A 10,392-nucleotide genomic window follows, 5' to 3' on the forward strand; every position below is an offset into this window, starting at 1 on the left:
AAGAAATTTCCTTCTTTTCCAGAATTTAATTCTATGTTGTATCACCGATAGATAATAAAAGAAATTTCTTTTTTTCCAGAATTTAATTCTACGTTGTACCAGTCTAGTGTTGCGATCCGTTGATCCGTCAATCCGTCAATCCGCGGATTTATCCGATTTGAAACCATCCGGATTGGATCCGGATGAAGATACGAATGAATGAATGATTCGTCATCTGCTATTTCTGTATATAAACCCGGATCCACTGATCCGTTTGATTAGTACTATTTTTATAGTAACGGATCCATTCGGATGGCTATCCGGATCATCGTAATTCTGGCAAAAATTATTATATTGAAATTCATACGGATGGTCATCCGAGTCCTCCATTTATTAACTGATCGGATTAAACAGATGACGAATCCATCCGGGTCGTAACACTAATTTGAGTAGCCTAAATTTCTTTGTATTTCTTATTAACTGTCGAGTGATACAGTATCACTCGACAGTTAATAAGAAATTTAGGCTACTCAAATGGTGTAACTATAATTAAGAAAATCTATCAAGAAGAGAGATTCGCATTCTATAGTTACATTTAATGATTACTTAAGGAAATCTCTATCGGAAATTGCATATAATAGAATAAGAATTTTGATTGAAAAAAAAATTCTGGGTTTAATAAATTGAAGGTATTTAAATGGACATTTACAACGCTCAAATTTTTTAAAAGAATTGTCGTAATAATAATGGAAAAATCAACAGATATTGGACATAAATTATTATCAATAAAATACGAAAAAGAGAAATGTGATGAATGTAATAAAATAAGAACACCTTCAGTCGAAAACCATCAGATTTGTTATACTTGTTACCATGCAAAAAAAAGAATTAGACCAAGTGGAAATAAAACTATTGATGATTTTATCAGATATACTCATACTAATTATCCTAACAAAAATAATGGGAAAATGATATTTGTTCCTTACGAAAAATTCGAAAATATAAAACTTATTGGTGAAGGAGGTTTTAGTAAAATTTATAAAGCTACTTGGATTGATTCAAAAATTTCTGATAATGATACTCTAAATTATTCCCTACAAAATAAGTCTAAAATTGTTGCTCTTAAAAAGCTTACCGATTCTAAAAATATTACTTCAAAAGAACTAAACGAGGTAAATATTCTATATTAATTTTAATAATAAACTTTATATATGGCAGATACTAGTAATAAACAAATGAATTTTTATTTCAGCTTAAGATATTTTATCATTATTCTTTAAGTGGGAAGAGTTATGATATTTACGATAGTTATTCAGGTCTTGTTAACGTATATTATGGTATTACTCAAGATCCTGTTACTCAAGATCTTATATTTATTATGCCATATTATGATTCGGATTTGACAAATTATGTGACTAAAGATTTTTTTGATATTAGATGGTATCATAAGTTAGATAGATTAAAAGAAATTATAAATGGACTTGCTAAAATTCATAACGTAAATATTTTACATCGAGATTTACATAGTGGAAATATTCTTTTAAGTAATTTATATGACTATGCACCTAGTATGAAAGCAAAAATATGTGATTTAGGAACAAGTAAATCAGCAACAGAAAATGACGATAATAATGATAATGAAGAAGACAACATTTATGGCATAATCTCTTATGTTGCACCAGAAGTTTTACAAGGAAAAAAATATACCAAAGCTTCAGATATATATAGTTTTGGAATGATTATGTGGGAGTTAATGATAGGAAGAAGACCTTTTTGGGATAAAAAACATAATACAGAACTCATAATTGAAATATGTGATGGTTTACGTCCACCAATTATTACAAATGCACCTGAAGGTTATATTGATTTAATGAAAGAATGCTGGCGTTCTGATCCAAAAAATAGACCAACAGCAGATGAAATATCAAATAAAATTTATAATGTACGTTATAATGGGAATGCGGTTCAAACTAATATTATAGAATCATCGGATATTGGACCTGTAACAACAAATAATCCTTATGCCATATATAAGAGTAGATATTTAAGTGGTATGATAAAATCCGCAGCTTCTACAAGAAGTTTAAGAAGCCAATCTAGTATTACTTTAAAACTTAGTAAGTAATTCGTATTTTGGCTGTATTTTTTTATTTTTTTCATAATATAAATTAAATAATTTTAACTTTCGTTCAACTAGATCAACTTGACTTTTACCAAAGAAATTCTAATGGTAATTATTTGTTCATTCGATATAATTTATTCATTTGAACTATTATTAACGGCATTACATATACTTTTTTTTTAAGATAAAAGAAAGCTTAAAGACGGAGACAGCTTTAACAATGGTATGGAAATTTTCATTATTGTAAAAAACTTATGTTTATTAATTTAAAAAATATTTTTTAGGTACAAGTAATAAAAAGATTAAACCAATTGAAGACGAAAATAATGGTAATAGTAATTTTTTTTTTTTCACATATAATTTTCATAGTAGAATTTACTATATATATTTTTTTATTTAGATTACGCTACAAAAGAACTTGAACTTGATATCGACATGAATTCTAAACAATTTAATGATGGTACGTAGATATAATAACAATTAACAATATTTAATTTACAATCTAATATGTACATTTTACTTTAATTTTATAGAATATATTACTACCGAAATCAATTTTGATATTAATACTTTTTTGATGCTTTGAATGTCCAAATTTATATAATTTATTTCATGTTATTATACATATTTTGTTATATAATGATTATAAGTTATAATTTTCTACGATATATTTATCAATACTATATGACAATAATAAAATGGATATTGATAATTACTAATAAATAATATCTGATATGCTTTATTTATACTAATAGATAATGTACGGGAAATATTACTTTTTCTTTAAAAATTTAATCCTATGCTGTTTCATCTACAGGTGGAGTTTTCAAATATTCGTGACTGCAATTAACGAGGAAAAATTTTAATTTACAGTACAATACAATTATTAAACATTATTAAAAAGAATTTTTTATCGAAAATTGCATTTTATATGGATGTATAGGATACCCTAAAAAATTTCAAGTTCATCAAATAAAAATAATCGACAAATATTAAAAATAATAATGACGCACTTCCAATGTCAACCAACAGACAACATTAAACTATAGAGCAAACACATTGAAGTTATTTTGTATATCCTATATACTGTATGTCTTTATAAAAAAAATTTTGAAAAAAACTCCGATAAATGATCATTTTTCTAGTTTTCATTCCGAAGAAACTCAGACACGTGATCATTTTTCTGAAAATTTTTGTAGGGTCTACCAGAATTATTTTATAAGCTATATATTATTACTGTATATACGAGTCTTAACGAGCTAACATGGAAGGGGAAGTAGTTGCTATAGTTTCTTCAAAGCATTTTTTTTTTACTGATATAATAATTATTTATAAGATTTCTCAATTATATTTGTCAGAGCTAAAATAAGAACGAAAACTTGCGACCATATGTGAATTAATCGAACATTCGATGATCGGTTACCGGTTTTTTTAGGTAGCTCTACTTAAAAGTTCCCAACTTTAATTTCCAAAGGTTTATCTCCGGACTCTTGATGTCGAATTCTTACAAAACATTCCCTAAAAACTTCGAAACTTACTTTAATTGTTTGATTTTGAAATTTGAGAAAAATTAACAAGAGTAAATTTTAAAAAAAATGTTTGATAATCATCCATTTATATCAAAATTACACAAAAAAAAAAAGAAATTTCTTTTGATTCCAGAATTTAATTCTATGTTGTATTACCTAACAGATAATACAAAGAAATTTAGGTTCCTTAACTACAATTAGGAAATCTATCAAAGAAGAGAGATTTCGATTTCGAATTTTATTGCATTCTATATATGTACATTTAATGATTACTTAAGGAAATTTCTATTGGAAATTGCATATAATAGGATAAAAATTTGGTTGAAAAAACTCCGGGTTTAATAAATTGAAGGTATTTAAATGGACATTGACAACGTTCAAAATTTTAAAAGAATTGTCGTAATAATAATGGATGAATCAGCGGATATTAGACATAAAATTGATTTTTTACTATCAAGCGATGCACAACCAACACAAACTAAGATTGCAACAAAATACAAAAAAACGAAATGTAGTGAATGTAATAAATTAAGAAGACCTTCAAAAAAAAATCCCCAGATTTGCTGTACGTGTTACAAAGCAAAAAAAAGAATTATACCGAGTGGAAATAAAGTTATTGATGGTTTTATCAGATATACTCAAATTAATGATACTAAAAAAAATGGGAAAATGATGTTTGTTCCTTATGAAAAATTCGAAAATATAGAACTTATTGGTGAAGGAGGTTTTAGTAAAATTTATAAAGCTACTTGGATTGATTGTAAAATTTCAAAATGGGGTACTCTAAATTATACCCTACGAAGTAAACCTAAAACAGTTGCTCTTAAAAAGCTTACATATTCAAAAAATTTTACTTCAAAAGAGCTAAATGAGGTAAAATTTCCATATTAATTTTATTAATAAACTTTAAATATGTGACAAATAATAAGCAAATAAATTTTTATTCCAGCTTAAGATGTTTTATCACTATTCTTTAAGTGAGAAAGTTTTAAGAAATATTTACGATGATGGTTATAGTCTCGTTAGTATATATTATGGAATTACTCAAGATCCTAATACTCAAGATCTTATATTTATTATGCCATATTATGATTCGGATTTGACACATTATCTAACTAAACGTTTTTTTAAAGTTGCTTGGTATGAAAAGTTACGTAGATTAAAAGAAATTATAAATGGACTTGCTAAACTTCATAACGTAAATATTATACATCGAGATTTACATAGTGGAAATATCCTTTTAAACAGCTACTATGCAAAAACAAGTGATTTAGGAACAAGTAAATCAGCAACAGAAAATGACGATAATAATGACAATGAGGAAGACAACATTTATGGCATAATTCCTTATGTTGCACCAGAGATTTTACAAGGAAAAAAGTATACCAAAGCTTCAGATATATATAGTTTTGGAATGATCATGTGGGAATTAATAGTAGGAAGAAGACCTTTTTGGGATAGAAATCATAATACAGAACTTATAATTGAAATATGTGATGGTTTACGTCCGCCAATTATTACAAATGCACCTAAAAGTTATATTGATTTAATGATAGAATGCTGGCATTCTGATCCAGAAAAAAGACCAACAGCAACTGAAGTATTGAAAAGAGTCGGAGAAATAGAAAATATTGCATACATAGATGATGCTACTAAACCAACATCAGATATTGGACCTGTAACAATAGATAATCCTGAAGTCATATATAAGAGTAGATATTTAAGTGGTATGATAAAATCCGCAGCTTCTACAAGAAGTTTAAGAAGCCAATCTAGTATTACTTTAAAACTTAGTAAGTAATTCGTATTTTGACTGTATTTTTTTATTTTTTTCATAATATAAATTAAATAATTTTAACTTTCGTTCAACTAGATCAACTTGATTTTTACCAAAGAAATTCTAATGGTAATTATTTGTTCATTCGATATAATTTATTTCATTTGAACTATTATTAACGGCATTACATATACTTTTTTTAAGATAAAAGAAAGCTTGAAGACGGAGACAGCTTTAACAACGGTACGGAAAATTTTCATTATTGTATATGTTCTATGTAAGCACTGGACATTTTTCACGTATGTTATTGATCACTTTATAATAGTGATACACAAATTTTGGTCACTTTATAATTAGTGATATACAAAATTTTGATCACATTATTATAAAATAATAAATAAGATACGCGAAAAAGGTCTCAGTTGCTTTACGTCATACATATCCAATAACTTTATTATCAGTCATGTTTATGATAACTGATTTACACTAGGATGCTACTCTATCATGTGGCCTTCGGCCATATGATATACATAGCAATCCTAGTGGTAAATCAGTTATCATCTACAACATGACCGATAACAATTACTTATTGTAAAAAACTAATGTTTATTAATTTAAAAATATTTTTTAGGTACAAGCAATAAAAAGATTAAACCAATTGAAGACGAAAATAATGGTAATAGTAATTTTTTTTTTTCACATATAATTTTCATATAGAATTCATGTATTTTTTTTTATTTAGATTACGCTACAAAAGAACTTGAACTTGATATCGACATGAATCCTAAACAATTTAGTGATGACGGTAAGATTTTATAATGATTGTCTATATTTAATTTACAATCTAATACGTAACATTTTAATTTAATTACTTTATAGAATATATTACTAGCGAAATCAATTTTGATATTTAATACTTTTTGATGCTTTTAATGTCCAAATTGAATTTAATTTATTTCATATTATTATACATATTTTGTTATAGAATTACTATATAGTTATAATTTCTACAATATATTTATTATTACTAGCTATACGACAATAATAAAATGGATACTAAATAATTATCTAATATGCTTTATCTAATATTTATAATGTACGGAAATGATGTATAAACCAATCAAAATTTGCATTACGTATTAAAAAAATTTTTAATTCTATACTGCATCATTTCAAATACTCGTGACGAAATCTATCAATAAATTTCGGTTAAAACAATTATTAAAAAGAATTTTCTATCGAAAATTACATTTTATATGAATGTATAGGATACCTTAAAATTTTTTTTTCAATCAAGTTCATGGCAAAATCGACAAATATTAAAAATAATGACCCACTTTCAAAGTCGACCAACACAGCAGACAATGCATTGAAATTATTTCATCCTATATAGTACTGTATGTAGAAAAATTATTAAAAAAAATTATAAAGTCGCTCATATTTGTATTGAAAATTCTTATTGAGGTTTAACGGAAAAATTATCGTGTAACTATGAAGAGTTCAGTCTTTGAAGACTTGAAATTATCAGAAAACCTTCAAAAGAACACGTTAAAGATTAGAATGACACAACAAAGTTTCGTTTGAGATTTGAATTTTGATATTATATGATGGTGGATTGTAAAATATGTTTTATTAATGTTATTCACTTTATTTAACGTATAACATTGCTTTAAATACCTCGGTACAAATTAACAAAATAATTGATTTAATAATAATGGATATTTTGTGCAATACAAGCCTAATTCTATATTTTTATAAGCAATTTATAAGCTGTACATTATATTCGAGTCTTTTTGCGTGGAAAGTATTATCATCTCGAAAGGGAAGATAGTTGCTATAAAGTTTTTTTTTTTTTACGGATATAGTAGTACTAATTATTATTATAATTTATAAGTTATAGAACGTTAATTTCCAAAGTCTTATTACCAGACTCGTGATGTCAAATTCCTACAAAACAAATGATTTCCACCCTCTAAAAACTTTTCAGCATTCCTATTCTAGATATTTAACGAGGAAATAATAATAATTAATTCACGTAATTAAATAATTCATATTGATAAGACTCCGTTATTTTATCATAATATATTACACAAAAAAGAAATTTCTTTTTCTTTCAGAACTTAATCATTCTATGCGATATTGGCATTTCACAAAAATTCTCATTATTTTTCAGACGTACCACATAATCATTTGATTTCCTAAAAAAATTCTCCTAATTCTTAGGAGATCCTAAATTAAATTTTTTACCCCTGAGAATCACCCTTTTTGGATTAAAACTGTGGCTTGTATGTAAAAATTCAATAAATAAACCCATGTCGTGATTGTCACATCAAACAATTTTATTCATTTTATATGCTTTAAATTGTCAAACCATATCGATGGTTATTTTTTAGTATTTATTGATTTCATAGTTTTTTTTTATAAAAAGAAAATACTACCAACATTCTGCCGCTCCAATATTCAACGCAGTTTTCATTCCAAAAAAGGGTGGTTCTCAGGGGTAATTTAGGATTGTGTAAATTCCTAAGGATTAGGAATTTGTTTAGGTGATTATAAATTGCACATAATTAGAAAATTTAATTTCGCCGAAAAAACTTTATCACAATAAATCATCAGCTCTGAATCACCAACAGATAATGAGAAATACAAAGAAAATTAGCTTTCATAATGCTGTAACTACAATTAGAAATCTATCAAAAAGAGAAATTTCGAATTTATTGCACTTTATAGTTATATATTTGTATATTTAATGACATTTAATAATTGCTTAAGGAAATTTTTATCGGAAATTGTAAATGATTGGATACAGAAACTGGATGAAAAAAATTCCGAATTTAATAAATTAATAAGAGAAAAAGTATTTATATGATATGGAAGTTTTACAATGCTCAAAAATTTTTTAAATTTGTCATGTTTATATTTAATTTTTTTTTATCAAGTGGCGCTCAAACAAAATACGAAAAAAAGCAATGAAGTGAATGTAATAAAATAAGAAATATTTCGGACGAAAATCATCAGATCTGTCAAACTTGTTATAATGCAAAAAAAAGAATTATACTAAGTGGAAATAAAGTTATTGATGATTTCATCAGATATACACAAACTAATAATGATAAAGATAATGGGAAAATGATATTTGTTCCTTATGAAAAATTCAATGATATAGAACTTATTGGCGAAGGAGGGTTCAGTAAAATTTATAAAGCTACTTGGGTTGATTGTAAAATAGATTCTAATCTTTGTACTCTAGATTTTTCTTTACTAAATGAGTCTAAAATAGTTGCTCTTAAAAAGCTTAACAATTCTAAAAATGTTACTTCAAAAGAGTTAAATGAGGTAAATATTCTATAATAATTATATTAATTTGTTAACAACTTTAAATAATAAAAAAATAAATTGTTATTTTAGCTTAGGATGTTTTATCATTATTGTTTAAGTGGAAAAAAATTAAGTAACATTTATTATGATGATGATAGACTTGTTAACATATATTATGGTATTACTCGAGATCCTATTACTCAAGATATTATATTTATTATGCCATATTATAATTCGGATTTGGTACATGATATATATGAAAATTTTTATGATACTAGTTGGTATAAGAAGATATCTTCTTTACGAAACATTATAAGTGGACTTAAAGAAATTCATGGAGTAAATATTATACATCGAGATTTACATAGTGGAAATATTCTTTTAGGTGATTATTATAGTTTTTTTCATGATGTGCTAAAAATATGTGACTTAGGTACAAGTAAATCGGCAACTGAATCAACAAGTGATGAGGAGGAGGAGGAGGAAATTTATGGCGTAATCCCTTATGTTGCACCAGAGGTTTTACGAGGTAAAAAGTATACTAAAGCTTCAGATATATATAGTTTTGGAATTATTATGTGGGAGTTAATGGTAGGAAGACGACCTTTTTGGGATAAAAATCATGATATAGAACTTATAATTGAAATATGTGATGGTTTACGTCCACCAATTATTACAAATGCACCTGATGGTTATACTGATTTAATGAAAGAATGCTGGCATTCTGATCCAGAAAAAAGACCAACAACAGTTGAAGTATTAAAAAGGGTCGGAGAAATAAAAGAAATTGAAGGAAGAAAATCTAACAAGTCCAATGAGACAAAAATTATAAAATCATCAGATATTGGACCCGTAACGACAAATAATCCTGATGCCACATATAAGAGTAGATATTTAAGCGGTATGATAAAATCAGCAGCTTCTACAAGAAGTCAATCTATTAGTACTTCAGAACTTGGTAAATAATTTGTAATATTAATTATATTTTTTTTTTCATAATATAATTTTAATTATTTTAACTTTAGATCAACTTGATTTTTACCAAAGAAATTCTAACGGTAATTATTTGTTCAATTGAGATAATTTTATTTTGTTTGAGCTAATTACATGTACTTTTTTTAAGATAAAAGAAAGTTTGAAGACGGAGACAGCTTTGACAATGGTACGGAAAGAATTTCATCATGATAAGAAATTTAATGTTTACTAATTTAAAAAATATTTTTTTAGGTATAAGTAATAAAAAGATTAAGCTATTTGTTGATGAAAATAATGGTAATAGTAATTGTTTTTACACACATTTTTTTCGCGATTTAATTAACTTTTTTTTTATTTAGGTTACATTACAAAAGAACTTAAATTTGATATCGATAAAAATTCCGGACAATCTAAAAATAGTGGTAAGTTAATATATAATAAAATAATAATATTTAGAAAATTTACAATCTAACATATTTTCCTCTTTTATAGGATATATTACTAGAGAAATCGGTTTTGATATTTAATTATTTTTTGAAATTTCTTTGAATGCCCAAATTTAATTAATTAATTTATTTATTTTTTATTATTGATATAATAAAATTATTAAAAGGCATACGCTGACCCGACACCACTCATTTCCGTAGCACTCTATGTTACCGTAGACGAAAAGCAAGGAGTGGTGTTGAATT

The 10,392-nt window shown here is 25.8% G+C and overlaps 3 protein-coding genes across 4 annotated transcripts; all 3 read left to right on the forward strand.

Annotated features, from left to right (window-relative positions):
• Positions 1-725: 725 nt before the first annotated feature.
• OCT59_006712 (uncharacterized protein) lies at positions 726-2,687 on the forward strand (the record flags this gene model as incomplete). The annotated part of the gene is made up of 7 exons (XM_025317602.2): positions 726-1,151; positions 1,232-2,096; positions 2,177-2,209; positions 2,286-2,324; positions 2,386-2,430; positions 2,502-2,561; positions 2,635-2,687. 7 exons carry the CDS (start codon positions 726-728, stop codon positions 2,685-2,687), a joined length of 1,521 nt encoding a protein of 506 aa, XP_025177974.2.
• Positions 2,688-4,038: 1,351 nt separating this feature from the next.
• OCT59_006713 (uncharacterized protein) lies at positions 4,039-6,321 on the forward strand (the record flags this gene model as incomplete). Of its 2 annotated transcripts, XM_066141456.1 has the most annotated exons (6): positions 4,039-4,503; positions 4,580-5,423; positions 5,504-5,536; positions 6,039-6,083; positions 6,150-6,212; positions 6,287-6,321. In XM_066141456.1, the coding sequence occupies 6 exons, from the start codon at positions 4,039-4,041 to the stop codon at positions 6,319-6,321; spliced, it is 1,485 nt and encodes a 494-aa protein (XP_065998241.1). The 2 variants fall into 2 exon arrangements, with proteins under 2 accessions (XP_065998241.1, XP_065998242.1); XM_066141457.1 differs by lacking the exons at positions 5,504-5,536; positions 6,039-6,083; positions 6,150-6,212; positions 6,287-6,321 and having other exon boundaries at positions 4,580-5,431.
• Positions 6,322-8,536: 2,215 nt separating this feature from the next.
• Positions 8,537-10,227, forward strand: OCT59_006714 (uncharacterized protein; the record flags this gene model as incomplete). Its single annotated transcript, XM_066141459.1, has 8 exons — positions 8,537-8,743; positions 8,816-9,254; positions 9,438-9,683; positions 9,751-9,783; positions 9,849-9,887; positions 9,953-9,997; positions 10,060-10,122; positions 10,193-10,227. The coding sequence occupies 8 exons, from the start codon at positions 8,537-8,539 to the stop codon at positions 10,225-10,227; spliced, it is 1,107 nt and encodes a 368-aa protein (XP_065998243.1).
• Positions 10,228-10,392: the final 165 nt, after the last annotated feature.

This window comes from Rhizophagus irregularis, chromosome 14, assembly GCF_026210795.1.
Source record: "Rhizophagus irregularis chromosome 14, complete sequence".
Classification (NCBI taxonomy): domain Eukaryota; kingdom Fungi; phylum Glomeromycota; class Glomeromycetes; order Glomerales; family Glomeraceae; genus Rhizophagus; species Rhizophagus irregularis.